At 35.9% G+C, this 16,747-nt stretch overlaps 1 protein-coding gene across 1 annotated transcript in view; it reads left to right on the plus strand.

The window, feature by feature from the left end:
- The first annotated feature begins 653 nt into the window (after positions 1–653).
- LOC134742544 (polypeptide N-acetylgalactosaminyltransferase 2-like) overlaps positions 654–16,747 on the plus strand; it is an 88,455-nt gene continuing 72,361 nt past the window's right edge. Inside the window, exon 1 of the mRNA XM_063675764.1 lies at positions 654–914. Within this exon, the coding sequence (XP_063531834.1) occupies positions 669–914 (246 nt within the window). The 5' untranslated portion in view covers positions 654–668. The remainder of the gene's footprint in view (positions 915–16,747) is intronic.

Below are 16,747 nucleotides of genomic sequence, written 5' to 3' on the forward strand. Positions count from 1 at the left end.
AATGGCATATAGAGCAATCGTACCGATTTTCATGCGTTTTTTGGCGTACTGCTAGCACTGTAATGCCTTAAAATAAGGTTAAAGCTGGTTGAACAACTGCTGGGGTTCCGACCATTAGAGTAGTTTATAATTTGTAATAGTAAAAATTATTTTGAGCTGTATTCTGTTCGTAGCTACTTCTTTTGACTGTACATATTTATATCAGTCTTCACAACGGTTTCGACCAGCTTTGTTTCAAACTTTCCTTAAGACAAAAAGCTTTCTAGTTAATCTAGTTATTGTATTGATCCGCTAATTTCAGATTTTATGCACAGCTGAAAGTGAAACGAAAGCTAACTGTAGTAACATCTTATTGGCCATGTAAAAACAAACCCCAAGTGAAACTATGAAAGCATCTACACTTTTAAACTATTCGGGTATTTTTAAAGTCACACTTGTTTTGTTTAGATACATTTTTACAGAGGTACCTATGTTGGATAAAGTAAGCTGTACTGGAAACCTGTCTTTCCAAAAGCGCAAGACTTCGATCTCCTAAAATCCTATTACAACCCAGTTTTAAAAAAAGCATCTCTAATAGCCAGTGCGGCAAGGGAAGCAACAAAAACATTGCATCGTTCTTGTTCGCGTAAGGTCTATTTTAGACCACGGTGTCGAGGACCGATACGCGCATGCCCGTCATTATCTCGTGTACTAGCTCAGTTTGCACGCCGCAGCTCAGAGCGCGGCCGCGCGCCGCCGACCGATGCTCAACCGTCAAATCAGTGCTCTATCGAAAACTAAACGAGCGTTCTATAGTGAGTGCGTTGCATTTTCAAATCAAGATGAGGCGCAACGTGAAAATTATGTTCCTCGTAGGAACTGCTTGGATGTTTTTCCTTTTTTACTACATGCAGTCTGATGCTCCACAGTCTAAGGTAAGGTTTTTGACCACGAGCATCGCGATATCTAGCGTGATCTATAATGCATCACTGGGATATATATTGAGAATTTATGTGTTGTTTATAAAGGATCAGCTGTGAGGTTAGAACGTTTTGACCCCCGGCCGCGGTGCAGTGCGCATGACGACCCTTCCCACGCGAATGCGACGAGATAACTGCAACAGTACCGTAACGCAAAAATAGATCACAATTAAAAATTAAGTTTGAAATAGACTATACCAGGGGCCAAATATTGCTTAAAAGTTGGTAATTTCCGTCTTTTTTTTAAATAATGAAGTCCTAATAAAAAACTACCCTGAACCAAATTGTGAAATAAGTCATTGTTAGGGTTCTGTACCCAAAGGGTAAAAACGGGACCCTATTACTAAGACTCCACTGTCCTTCTGTCTGTCACCACTGTCACCAGGCTGTATCTCATGAACCGTGATAGCTAGACAGTTTAAATTTTCACAGATGGTGTATTTCTGTTGCCGCTATAACAAAACATACTAAAAATTCAATTTGTACGGAACCCTTGGTGGGCGAGTCGGACTCGCACTTGTCCAATTTTTTTTTCATTTTTCTTACGACATGGACATTTGTTTTGCCTTTTCTGGTCCCGAAAGTAAATGTTGGTTGAAGCAAAAGCCACATCTTGGGGGTAAATTTGGCAGATACAGATCTAACTAAACTATAGAAATAGGTAGGGTAGGCAGTACGAAATCGAATATCTTTAAGCATAATTGAGAGTACCTAAACAAATATTAGTAATTTTGTATATGTTTAAGTAAAGTTATGGCTTAAAAGCATAAATATGTTAAGTTATGTCTCTGGCTGAATTACAGTTTGACAGCATGCAGCTTTTTGAGTATGGTAGAGTAGGTTATAGGCTCCTCCAGTCTAACTATAACTACGTATTTTAACCTATAAGTGAACCTGTCTCCTTGGGTAATATGAGGACATCTCGCCATTCATTATGTTTTACCCATTGTTTACAAGGATTACTTAACTAGTAAGTAAAATAAGTCAGCGTGTTACGTGAGTTAGGTACCTATTTTACCTGTAAATTATGTACAACTTTCATAACCTGAAATCTTCGTATACACCTGATAATAAGAAAATGACACTGCTAAATAGTTTTCACACAGTTTCCATAAAAAAGAGTTGGACTACACCAAAAAACCATAAATATAATACTTTTTCTATTATGAGGAAGTAAGTCCGTATAGTGAGCTGCGAAATTGCATGGAGAAATTATAAATGAATTCACTGATAAAGCCGCCCTGCACTTTTGCAGCTGATGGTACATACATGCCAAGCCTGTTATACTAATTCACTGTTAAACTAGTATAAACCGATTAGAAAAAATATACATATTATGTAAGTAGAAAGGTTAAGTAATTGACTAAGGATCATCAGTTTATCCTTCCATGGAAGGTAGGAGAAAAGATATAAGCATATAAGTTATCCATCTGACGAAAGCAATTTGACTTGTCTATCAAAATAGCGACACCAACCCAACCAACCAACAACGGCAACGCGAGCTCCTGATGATATTCCTCGGTACGGAGTGAAACATGTCGAGCGATTTTCGACTTAAGAGTCCCCGGCAAGCTCGGCCGAATTTCACCTTCCCATACAAACGGAGTTTCGTTCTCATTTTACAACTACATGTTGGATTGTAACGAAACATGAGGTATATGGTATATATATCTAGGTCTGTAAATAATTTATATAGTTCCAGTTTGTAAAACAAACGACATAGAGCAAAAACAAGTTTTGTATAAAAAAACTTAAATTCGCTTTTTTTTACTATGGTATCTGAAGCTACATAAACTAATTACAGACCTAGATATACCTTATCCCATTGTAAGTACAAAGTTTCAGAGCAATCTAACAAGTTTTAAAATGAGAGCGTACGTCGTTTGTATGGAGACCCGAGCTTGCCGAGGACTTAAATTACAAGTGACCCGTTCTAATATACATATTTAATATGTCTGTGTCTCACGGAAGTTTTGTTATTAAACTAGCGACAGACAGGTATGTCAAAATGACCAGTTCAATGGCAAAATAAGAGGAATCAAGAGTTAACTATATAGGTACCTACTGCTTGTACAAGTCAGTTCCGCCACTTTGAACAAGCTACCTACTTCTTGTCTTTATTTAGATGCAAACTGCGTTACTTAACACTTTTTCTTTCTTCTAGACACCTAAGTGTAATTAGTTTGCAAAATTTTGGTTGCTTCATCTCTACAATTAAGTAATAAGCGTTCGCTCTACATTTCATATTTTGGTTTTCTCAGCATGCGTTACTTACTTCAATTCAAATCACCGATTTCATAAACTAGTAATAAAATCTGAGAAGTATACTTCTGTTTCAGAATGTATACTTCTAAGTACATTTTCACAAAGTGCTACATCGGATTGGCCTAGATTCAAGAATACATACAAAATACTGTCCTCATGTATGGCTAGGTACTATATTAACCTTTCGTATGCTTAGGAGCTGATCTGCTCCATATGGAGCAGAATATATATATATTCAACTTAAACATGAAGTTGTCACGATTGCTATTTATATGGCAATTTTTTGACATGCGCATACGAAAGGTTAAATAACTGGCGACCGGTCTGGCCTAGTGGGTAGACCCTGCCTGTGAAGCCGATGGTCCTGGGTTCGAATCCCGGTAAGGGAATTTATTTGTGTGATGAGCACTGATATTTGTTCCTGAATCATGGGTGCTTTCTATGTATTGTATAAGTATGTATTTATCTATATAGTTATGTATATCGCCGCCTAGTAGCCATAGTACAAGCTTTGCTTAGTTTGGGGCTAGGTTGATCTGTGTAAGATGTCCCCTAATATACTCGTATTTATTTAACTGGTCACGTCACGCTACGACAGAGCCTCTATGAGGCAGGGTTATATATGGATAAATTACTTGCATTTTAAATCACGACATTATAAATTGGGGCATCAATATTATTACGTTGCAATCTTCAAATTATTTTAAATCAAATTAGTACCGGACATTTTATTAACTTTTATTTCATTTTTGTTTTGGTCTTATTAGTGATGTATGTTTTTTATGTCATAATGACAATGCTTTAAATTAATTAGCTATTATTAATAGTGTAATGTAATGATTAATTGTTAATTATTGTATTGTATGGATGTACGAGAAACAGAGATAGTAATAAATTGCTGGTACCTAGGTTTACGAATTACTTTGGCCAAAGATGTAGAAAATATTTAATCCCTATGATCTGTAACGAGTTGCCGTCGGATTTAAAGACCACAAGGATGACAAAACAAACATTTAAAAAGAAATTAAGTTACTTTTTATTAAATAAAATAAAGGGTCAAATACATTACAATACATAACCCTTATAATACATTACATTTGTAAACTGTACGCTCAGATTGGAAAGTTAACCCCTTACTTCATGTCAAAAATAAAATAAGTATTTGGTTAAAAGTAAACTTTAATAGCTAAAAACATAACAACCATATAAGGCTGCGCGTGCAGTAAAGGGTTAAGTAGGTAAGTTTAGGTTTAAGATAAAGTTAAGTTGCATATCAACAGCACAAACGCAAAGGAGCCTCGTCTGCCAACAAACCACTGTGTGGTTTGGCAGAAGAAAATAGGTATTTAGTTGTAAGTAAGATCTTTGAATAAACGTTTATTTATTTATTTATTTATTTTTTTGTTATCCGAATTAAATATATTAAATAAAATAAAAATATAGGAAAATTATTTTTAAAACTCTTACTTTGACTTACTGGGTTAGTTTTATTTTATATATTTTAAAAATTAGATTAGCATAGAACAATAAGGCTCATATTACATATACCTTATAGACTAACATGCATATAAATTTCATTAACTTAAAAACTAAACACTATTTTTGCGACAGAACAGACAGACAAATCGTCTGCTCTTGTGTTGGATTCGGCAGTTTGCCGGAACCTCTGAAATACGACACCCTTCCTTTTTATTTAACTACAAGCATTTAAATTGTCACCATTTTTGTTACGAAACTTGAAAATACACGTACTGTAACAAAACTGTGTTAGTGGCCTGTTTATTTTAGGATGTCGATTTTGTTTTGTAGGTCAAAGATCTTTGACCTATTTTAGGGTAATTACTATCTAGTTTTATGGCTCTGGCATGGCATTACCTAAATTAAAATAATCTTTCTTGATATAGATCACATGAATGGTTTTCTTTATTTTAAATCAATTTGTTAGGAAACTAGTAAACCCTCCCTGTAGGTAGAGAATATGTCAGATTTATAGGAACAGGTTTATCTATATAAGTAAGTCAGATATTGATCTCATTACAGTGATAATTATTTCAAAGTACTAATGGATGAGCGTTTAAAACATACAAATGCATTAAATACTTACTAACGATCTCAACTGGAAACATGCTGACAGTCTGTTTAAAAATTCGGGACCCCTAGTGTCATTCAATAGCGTGACGTGTGTTCGCGTTTGCGTTATGTCTATTTTTGTATGGGATTTTGAACAGCGCGCCAAGTGGGACGTTTTGGAAACTCATAATCCGAAACATACTTAACGAAAACGCGTACGTCACGTCACGCTATCGATTGAAATTTACAACTAGGGGTACAGGATGTATGTTACATAGTTTCAAACGTATTTGTAACTGTAATTTAGGCTAACAAAAGTATTGAAGTAACTAAATATCCATTGACTAAACGTTGCGAATATGATAAAGTTTGTAGTATCTACTCTGTGTAAGTCATTAGTAAATTTAAATAACTTTTTTTATAACAAACAAATATAAATTAATTCTGAACCAACCCATAAAAAAGAACAATCCGAAAAATGGTTCGGCCTATTTCAATTTATTTAGAGGTGGCGTTATTCCAAAAAATAAAAATGAACTAGTCCAGTGTAATCCGACCGCAGGTATTGTGCTGGCCGCAAAATTACGCGTGCCGGTTATCGGTACATAACCACCTTCACTTTCGGACCATCTTTATTTTTACACTCCTGTCGAATGTCGACAACTTCGTTATTTCACGTTTTTAGAGTCCTGCATGTCTCTTCTTTATTAATTCATTTTGTTGTTGTTATTATAGAACAGTGATTAATTTACAGTATTCAAAATTGTTTTTCTGACTAAGCGGGATTATTGTTTCCTATGTTACCTAATATATCAATTTTCTCATTAAAGAGCCAATTTCAATATGGCTTAGTCAGCTCGTTTAAAAAAATAACTACAGATGGTCAGAGATAATAATTTCATCCCTGTATAAAAGGCCAAAATGCAATTTATTGCTACTCCTGCAAATTAGACGAACCTAAAGGCAACGCATTCATTAGATATTTTCGTCAAACTATTTGGGCCTCCGCAGGGCAATTAATTACATATACACTCAATACATCTTCCTTCTTCCAAAAAGTTGTATAATGAACCGTGAAAATATTATTGCAAAAGCATACAGAACCCGTATCACCAAAAAATATCGTGTATCCCACTCTCGTATGTAAATTTATAAAGTGTTTCTCAGAGTTATTTTTACATTACGTTCGCATGTTATTTTATTATGCACATTAATGTTACAAACAGAAAAACGAGTTTTAATTTGGGATTATTTTGACGGTTTCACAATGCTTCAAAATACAATCGCACTTGTCTTTATATATAGGTAGTATGTCAATAGGTAGAAAAAAGGTAAAAAGGGAGTTTATTCAATTTACCTACAGTAAAATACCTACGGATGCAAGGGTGATATAATTATGATAGGGTTAATGAGAGAAACATAGCTTTAATTAAATGTATTTAACAGTACTTTCGAACCTCGGCTCGTACCAAAGAGTTTTTCGGAATCCATGTTACCTAGATGATAATATAGTATCATTAGATATTTACCAGTCACTTTTCTGTGAAAGGAAACATCATTAAGAAACCGGACTAATCCCAATAAGGCATAGTTTCTCCTCTAGGTTGTAATATCAGATGGCATTTGCTTTCTTATTAAGTAGTGCCTACATCAATTCTTGGGATTAGTTGCTAAACGGACACCAGGCTCCCATGAGCCGTGGCAAAAAACCGGGACAACGCGAGGAAGATAATAATGAGATGATGTAAAGTCTTAAATAATCCATTTTACTTGGGTATTCGTTTAACTTAAATATTAATTAGTCCATAATTTTCATTTAAACAGCATTATTTACCTACCTATCTTTTTTTCTTCAAATTTAAAAGCCGCCATGCTATAGCATTTCGAACGACTACAACTGGTGTATCTGACAAGAGGCATAAGGTGGTGTAATGTACCGCCTGCTGTGGTTAGCTTCGTGGTTTTTTGCAGCTTAATGTTCAAAAAGACTTTCATTTTCTATTGCCTAATGCCAGGTTTTAAATGCCACCTAATACCATGCTACAATTATCCGTGAAATGGCACTAAGCCGTGCAAAAAATAACGTTTGCGGGGAACTATCTTGGTTAATGATTATTCTTCTTTTGTAGATTAATAGTTCTAATCATAATTATGTTAACGATCCAAAAAAAGTAAGTAGGGTGCGTTGGGATAAGATTGAACGGGTTTTTCATGCGGGGTAAGAAGAAAAGTCACCCGTACTGCTTCGACATCCGGACGATTTTGTGTCTTATTAGCCCTCATGAAAAACCGGTTCAATCTTACCCAACGCACCCCACACCCCGCGCGTCAAATGATGGTCCCCATGACAGTTCCTTTAAGTATTTTTTTGTTTGGGCTAAATTAAAAAAAATTGAAGGAATATGTTATTTACCGTATTTTTAATACGTATTTAAATGTTACATTTCAAAATAAATTACTTAATGTGCTAAACTTCCATAAAAAGTTTACAAACATTTTACGTGACTGTTACTCCATACAAAAATGAACTATCATAGGTAGGGTAAACTCGCATTATTTGGTGAGACGCCTAATTCGGTGATACCATTGAAGCATGACACCGAGGAAAGCTAGTGAATTAGGGCCTTTTAAATGGGCCTCACGGCAAAGCCGCCGAAGCCATGAAGCCGTGAGGTCCCATTTAAAAGGCCATAATTCACTAGCTTTCCCGGATGTCATGCTTCAAAACTTATCATCATCAAATAATGCGAGTTTACCCTACCATCATTCGACGCGCGAGGTATAGTAAATCTAGAAGTGCTTTAAGTAACATACGACTGTGTTAGAAAAATTGAATACACGCCAAATAAAAGGATAATATAATAAAACAAATGTTTACCATAAATTATATTTTATTACTTTGAAGTGGTTGACCTTCTTTAAGATACAAAAAAAACCTTATACTAGCATCTACCCGCGACTAAGACCCCGTAGAATTCGTCATAAACTTTCAGCCTACTTTTCTTTAAAGTTGAATTTCAAGGAATCCCTACTTGGTGGAGTACAGTAACTGCAGCATTAGAATAAATATGTAACAAATACAAACATATTTCAAATCAAGGTCCTATCTTCAGCGATTTAAGTTATGCGCTTTTTTCTTGATAGGACGATGTAGCTGTACTTACGTCCTTCTATACGGTATTGTATTGTTTCATATAATTAAAAAGGTAGTAAATTAAGAAGAAATTAATCGAACGCAAAGTAGGTACTCTACTGTATTCTACGCTTCCCATACTTAAAGGCAGTACCGAAAATGTCATTGTCTTGTTATTCTTAAATAATTTTTGGATATTTTTATTTCTGCCATAACCATTCATTACCGCAGAGAAATTGTCAAAGCTGCTAAACAATGGTACTAACAGAACGCAACTATATTTAGCACCTCCGCTGCCATCTCCGCCACGGATACGTATCGCGAAGGGAAGGGGACAGTTGTATGCCAAAGGAATGTGTACATTACAGATTATTATATTTCACTGACATGATGTAAGCATGCTAGTTTTAGCGTATATACACGATGATGAAAAACATGGTCAAAATATATTTGAAAATATCGTCTTTCAAGAAGTGTAAACAGAAACATACCTGTTTAGACTACCTAGAAAACATAAATCATGTAAATGAATCTCTAGGAACTTATTTTGGCAAGTTACTTCGAGGTCATTAAATATTATGTTACCGATTCTTGACAATGGCCTTCTACGAACTCCTCCAGGAGTAGCTTAGACCATTCAAATTCGGTCCATTTTAGCAAGAAATAGCGAGTCATATCTTGTGTTCCCATAGTATTAAAGAATTAAATGAAAGACTAAGCAGGATGAGACGCTCGCCGATCCTCAGGGCTATCCTACAGCCTCGCACCTAACAGGCTGTAATAGACCTACGAGCTTTTCGTATTCTTTTCTAAATTTTCTGCCTTCCGTTTTTTTTGGTACACAATTTAAAAAAAAAATGGTATTCGACCGCCGCTTTCTCGTGCGTGACCGGAATTATTAGGTCAATAATCAAGTGGCATCGTTATGGACTGCCCAACACTCGTCCTGTGGCCGAATTACTCGAATGGTTGACCTGTTCGAGTATAACCGAATGATTATTCGTAATTGTAACACAATTGTTAGATTACAATAGATTTCTATAAATCTTTATTGCACATCTCAAATACCAAATCATTGATACAGATGTAAATAATTTTATAGTTAGATTTCAAATTTTCATATTAAGTTTTAGTTTAGCTTGTCATTTGTGGCCAAACATGACGTAATGCTGTTTTTTATTGTAATGTAATGTACGATTGTAAACCATGTTTATTGCAATAAATAATTTATTCATTCATTCAGACAACATACAAGATTACACGTGAGTATCGTGAAAGAACAATCTCTTCCTGATAACCTTTAAGGGATGAAGACAAGATAAAACAACTAGGTTAGTTAGTTAGTTAGTTTTGCTGGGCATTTTCCGCAAATCGACATCCAATGTGCCTATTTTGCGTGAAACGAGGTAGCGCTACTCTAACCACCCCAGCTCCTCCACGAAGCCTAGCAAAGTCTTCAGGTTGCTAGTTGCCTCCTTTAGTGTACATGGATTCCCTGGGTATTTGCTCCTATATACATCTACCTGTTTACAGTCTAGGAGAATATGTTTTACAGCAGCAGTACGCAATACACGGTCGTCGTGAACGCTGCTCGCACTATTAGTGCTTGAGAAAGGAGACCTAGGCTCTCCGAAACATGTCGCGCGAGTGACTAAAACAAGTGAGTCTAAACCGTAAAATGATTTAATGTTAGTATGTCTCACAACAGTTTAAATTAGAATATGTTTTGTTGTTTCTTCTTCTTTAATGCACGCTCTGCACATGGGGCTGTCAGTTTTACCCATATTATGTAGGTGTTTGTTTAGTGTGTTATGTCCTGTTATTAATCGTACTATTTTACGTAGTTGGCTTCTTGGTGTTTTCAGTATATTTTGGTGAGCTTGTGGTTCAGTTCCGGTAGAATTTCTTTGGTTTGCCTGCATGTCTTCATTTCATTCCAGTACTTGTTGTGCGGTTGTCTGTGATGTTGTGACCAGCTAGGGTTGTGTATGTAGGATATTGGTAGGGGCATGATTGGCTCGGGTCCATATGCCGGTGTTTCTGAACCTTTCCTGGCCGGTTCATCCGCTGCATCGTTTCCTCTTGATCCACTATGCCCCTTTATCCATTGTACTGTTACTTTGTTGCCTTCTTTGCTCACTTCAGTGAGGCTCCGATGACATTCAAGTATAAGCTCTGAAGTAAGTTTGTCGCTGGGTAGCGCTTGTAGTACCGATTTACTGTCTGATAGTATTAGTATGGTTTCTTGTCCAGCACACATTCAGCTTGGAATACCGAAACAACTAGGTATTATTCGGGTGATGCATAAGCTGATATATTTTCTGCTTGTTCGTTTTAGAAGTCGGTTAAAAATATAATTAAATCGACCCGCATAGCTGGTCCTTATATGTCAATAAAAAATTTAAAACATCCTCACTGACCTATTTTTTAACCGCCTTCAAAAACAGGAGTTTACCAATTCAACCGTATATTTGTGTATATACCTATATGTTATCCCAGAACTCCATCACTTCTGAATCGATTTTGAAAAATGTTTTTGGAACGTTTTGCGGATTTTTGCGGGGGCTAGGCGAAAAAAAGTGTAAGATTTTGCCGTCACAGACCATACACCTGCGATAGATGCAAATGTTTGATATTGGCGTCACGTACCATACTAGTGCGATAGATGCAAATGTTAAATATTGGCGTCACAAAGAGAAAAAAACAAAACAAAACGAAACGAAACTTAACTAAGCGAAACTAAACGAAACTAAACGAAACTAAACGAAACTAAACGAAACGAAACGAAACGTAACGAAACAAAACGAAACGAAACGAAACAGCACAGCACAGCAGAGCACGAGCACGAGCACAAGCATTAGCATAAACATGAACACGTCACCAGCCTTTCTTAACTTAGTTCCAACCGAGTGTTCCACGACACACCACTTTTTTGTTTGAAAGTATATAGGTAGGTCCAAGATCCATTTTCAGTTGCTAGCGCATATAAAAGCATTATAGCGCATATTTTATTTTATCCTTTTTGATGTCGGTTTTTCTTAATGAATTGGTATTTAAAATGTGCATATATCTAGACGTGGTAGAAATTAGATGTAGTTATGTAAATGGAATGCGTCTGCTCAGGGCATTTATGCAAATGCAAGCGGAGGTAATAAATACCTGTCAGTGTCATCGACACTAAGTACATCAGAATTCAGATAATGTTACCCGCTTTGACTCTAATTTTGACACCTGTAAGTTCGATACATGTTGTGTTATAAAGTAACGTTTTTAAAACATGATGAATTTAAATGACAGATGTCAAAATTCTCACAACAATAACTAGCTGTTATTGACAGCTAATTTCGCGAACATTGCAACCGTAAAATACCGTTGACATTCAAGGAAAGCAAAATGTACTTATCTAATGCCAGCACCACACTGCGCTGTATTTGGCAAATATTCGTGTTGCATCCCTTTTGTTTTGTATGTCAAAGGAAAGAGATGCAACACGAATATTTGCCACATAAGGCGAAGTGTGGTGCCAGCATAAGGACAGTTACATTCCCAGACGCTGTCTTTGTTAGGTTCTCAATCTTTTCTCGGCCAAGAATCAGCTCGGATACTTGGTCGGTAGCAGGACCATAAAGTATCTTATAAATTTTAGTACCGTTTAAATTTAATGGTCATGATTATGTATGAGCTATGATGTCTATGACGGCTAACTAATTTTAGAGTGCAACTTAGAAAATGTATGTCGTAGGTTAGAATCCTGAAACGGCATTTAGGTTGCGTTATATTATTGATATGGTTTTCTCGCAACGAGATGCACTAATACAAATATCATATTAATTCGAAAATATTTATATATTTTTCGCAACTTATGATTTGATATTTTTCACTAGGTCTTAGGTGAAGGAAAACTGTGTTAGATAATAGCAGACATATTTGTAAATAAATAACGCCAATTCTTAGAAAAATCCTATAAAAAGGACCCCGAGCTCATTTAAGCAAACGAAAAAGCACCAGGATGAGAAGTGGTCGTAGTTATTAACCTTTTGAACGCTTTATGTCATAAACAAAAACGTTACTGTCACGCCAAGATAACGGGCGCAAGCGAGCGAATATAAACTTTACTTGAAAGTGTCAAGGTTACTTTGACAGCGTACGCCATAACCCATATAGTGGTCCTTGGCGCTGTGGGCACGACTAGTAACGACCACTTTAGAGGTTCTTGGCGTTCAAAGGGTTAATATGTCACGATTCGGTAACGACCGCCAAAGGCCACTCACAGACCAGTATTTGAGAACCACTATTGAAGTGCAATAGACACAAAATAGCGTGTCGGGTAGATTGCGTGAAGAAATTAAAAGCAAAGATTGCGTCTTAATTAATTAATGATTGTTTACCTCTTCCGGATTGCGGGTTGCCAATTGCCCGCCACTATGGCAGTGGGGCATTGGGCAAGTAGACGGTCAATTATAAATGATAGCTGAAAATTATTGAACGCACTGGCCCACTTTTTTACACGAGGGGTAAATGGTGTGTTTACTAATGACACAATAAATATTATGAACTCTTTGCATACACTAACACATAGCTATAACGATGGTACTAACAATATTGTATGGAATTTTGAACGTTCCGTCATAAAAATATTTTATTTTTATTTATTTACTAGGTTACCAACATACAATTTTTATACATTACTTTTAGTAGTCATTTCCACGACAGTTAAAGAAACAAAGGCTCTATTGGAACATATTTGTTTTTTTAATTTAAAATTTGATTTCATGTAGTGACTGTCTTGACATAGAATATGTATTTATTTATTTTGAAGCACAGACATACGGACATAAAATGTAAAATAAAATTGCACTTTGACAAAAGTACATAATAGCCTCGGACAATATGATTAGATAGATAATCTGAGTATTTACAATATTTACATATTGTTAGTATTTGGACACATCGTTATCTAAACATAGCTACAAATACCAGAGACGTATTAGTTTTAATCCATTATTTATATACTAGCCTGTGTCGTCTGCGTGAAATGACTATAATGATTGGTAAAAACTATCCTTTGTCCTTCCTCGGGCCTCAAACTATATCCATACCTAATTTTATCTAAATCGGTTTTGCGGTTTAAGCGTGAAGAGGTAACAGACAGGCACTAAACAGTTACTTTCGCATTCATGATATTAGTATGGACAATGGAGTAGTATGGATTAACTATAACTGCTGCAACTGTAAATAAGTGGAATGCACGGCAAATTTAGTAGCAGCCTAATCCTTACGCTAAGTGCGAGTCGTAATCAAGAGGAATCAGAATTTGTTTGCATAGTGACGACATACTTACCGCCATCATCATACAGCTAAGTTACTATCTTAGGTTACAACTAGTTATATCCATGATACGGTTAACTATTACACAAGATAACGATAAGACAGGTCAACCTCTCTTTTCAAAAACCGTTACTTGATTAAACCCTTTAACGGACAAGACTGAAAAAAATCCTCAATTCAAGCTTCATCGCCAATCTATAGTCCTAAAAATTACGTTCGTTTCTAATTCGTTTTTACCTATAAAAATGGAGTCAATCGTTTAACATTACGTTTGGACGATTTTGTAAATTGTAAACTAAACAGTACCTAAACATTCCTGCTATCAATGTTTTTGTCCTACACCAAAATCCTTCTATAGGTAAGGAAATATGTTGATAAGTATAAAAATGTTGTGGACAAACATTAAGCACCCCTCAATAACCCCGATAATATTATATTGATCGTAACACCCCTCGGCTTTCATTCAAGCCGTACGCTGCGCGCTGTTTTACTATTGTTCTCATTCTTCCCTATAGTGCCATCTCTGCCGCACTATTTTCGCAATTAGGTTGGAAAAGTGTTAACAATACGTAAATGAATGGCCACGTGGATAAGTTCATTGACCGAAGTCTTAAAAATGAAAATAAAATAAAAATCGTTTGTTCAGTTTAAGAATTACTTACGAGTAGGTAGACAGTTGTAAGTGTTGGCGCCTCGTTTTAAGCAACAAATACCTGTGTTACGAGTAAAGAGTAAAGTTACGATGGTTACGAGTAAGAGGCATCGCTCTTCCTTAATTGATAATAGGGATTATTACGCGAAACTCTGCGTAGGTGGCGCTACTACCACAATCTGAGGGTCTATCGCGAAACAAGAAAATCGAAATTTCGTTATCTAACATCTCTGTCACTCTTGCATGTTCGACCGAAAGAGGCAGATAGCGAAATTTCGGATTCGCGTTTCCCGGTAGGTCCTCTGTAAACAAACCGCCTTGATGCATCAATGTCATATTTTATTATCTCTGAAAACCTGTTAAAGGTACAGTATGTATAAGTCACTCTACCTATGGTTTACTAAAAAAGCTAGTACTGGACTCTGGTGGCAGAACATTGCAGTAATATCCCCTATTAAACAACAATATTTTAAAATTAGAATTGTATTCTATTAGAATTGTATTGTAGTCTGATATCACATTTGACATTTTTGTTTAGCGCTCTTTGTTTTATGGGTTGTATAACAAACCCAACTATGACAATAAGATGCACTTTGAATAGTTATTAATAGCGGATCTCATTACTCCAAATGAACGTTTAGTTTATAGGTACTTCGACATTTTATAAAATATCACAAACTTGGATTCTCCAATAAGATGGTGTAAACGCTTTCTTCTCAAGTCACGGCACGTTTTCGATAATGACGGTGACAAACTATTTCATTGTAGCCTTTTTTTGTTAATAAGCAGCCAATACGTTTAAAATACAGAAGTCATCGACCCATTACTGTACAGTACCTAGGTACAATCTATCTCTTTGATAAAATGCCGCGTTTTTGTTTAACAAAACATTGGACTACAAAGGTTATTCAAGAACTCAAGATCTACGCCGCCGATTCACATACGTATCATAGTTAGTTAGTTAGTTAGTTATGCTGGGCATTTTCCTTAAATCGACATCCAATGTGCCTATTTTGCGTGAAACGAGGTAGCGCTACTCTAACCACCCCAGCTCCTCCACGAAGCCTAGCAAAGTCTTCAGGTTGACATACATACGTATCATATTCAGGCATGTATAATAATTGATTCAGGCATTTCATTAATATCAACGAAGCACTGACAGCTGTGTTATGGCGATTTCTTAAATTATCTTTTAGCGCGAAAATGGCCCCATGCTCAACCGTTGGCAGGGGCTGCATGCACTCGCCGTCTAGTTTTAGGGTTCCGTACCTCAAAAGGAAAAAACGGAACACTTATAGGATCACTCGTGCGTCTGTCTGTCTGTCTGTCTGTCCGTCTGTCACAGCCTATTTTCTCCGAAACTACTGGACTAATTAAGTTGAAATTTGGTATACATATGTAAGTTTATGACCCAAAGACGAACATGTAACGCAAACAAATGAATTTTAAACATGGGGGCCACTTTTGGGGGGTAAATGAGAAAATTAAAAATAAAGTTTTTCAAACTATATCGCGTTATATATCAAATGAAAGAGCTCATTGTGAGAATCTCAAATATATATATTTTTTTATTTTAGGATAAACAATTTAGAATTTATTCAAGAAAATAGGCAAAAAATTACCATTCCCCCCCTTTATCTCCGAAACTACTGGGTCTAAAATTTTGAAAAAAATAAACAAAATAGATCTTTTAATAGGTTTTCCTGTAATCTATAGGTTACAAGAACCTATTAGAAATTGCAGTCAAGCGTGAGTCGGACTTAAATACTAAGTTTTTGATCCGACCCCTACGGGTTTTTTAAAGACATTTCACTCACGTTTCGCATAAAAAATACATTGTTTAAATTGTATAATTGACCAAAGCGTAGCGAAGGTCTACGGTTTGACTCGGTCATTTTGCTTTTGTATTTCCTGATGTTCTCCTCTACAGGTCGCAATTCTCAATCGATTCTCGTGAAATTTTGTGACCAAATTCTATAATTAAATAGAATTTTTTTGTCGATCCGGTTTTTGAAAATTTTTCAAAATGGCGGAGTTGTGATAGCTCGCGCCTACACAAATAGTCGTATCGATATTATAACAGTATTTTCTTTTTGAGATGTGTTTACATATTAAATATCGAAAGATGTAGAAACTTTGTATTGCTGGTTTTGGCGGTATTTAGATATTTAGTTTTTACTCGAGGATGAGTAGCTAAATTTCGTCAGCTTAGGTAAGCACTATCATAGCGTGTTTTGCAAACATTCGCTTTTTTTGTTTGAGCCGGGTGGTCCCTGGTTCGATCCCCAGTAATTGTATGCTGCTACATAACTGTATTTTATTTTTACACTTAAAATTCGT

The sequence above is a fragment of the Cydia strobilella genome, chromosome 1, assembly GCF_947568885.1.
Source record: "Cydia strobilella chromosome 1, ilCydStro3.1, whole genome shotgun sequence".
Classification (NCBI taxonomy): domain Eukaryota; kingdom Metazoa; phylum Arthropoda; class Insecta; order Lepidoptera; family Tortricidae; genus Cydia; species Cydia strobilella.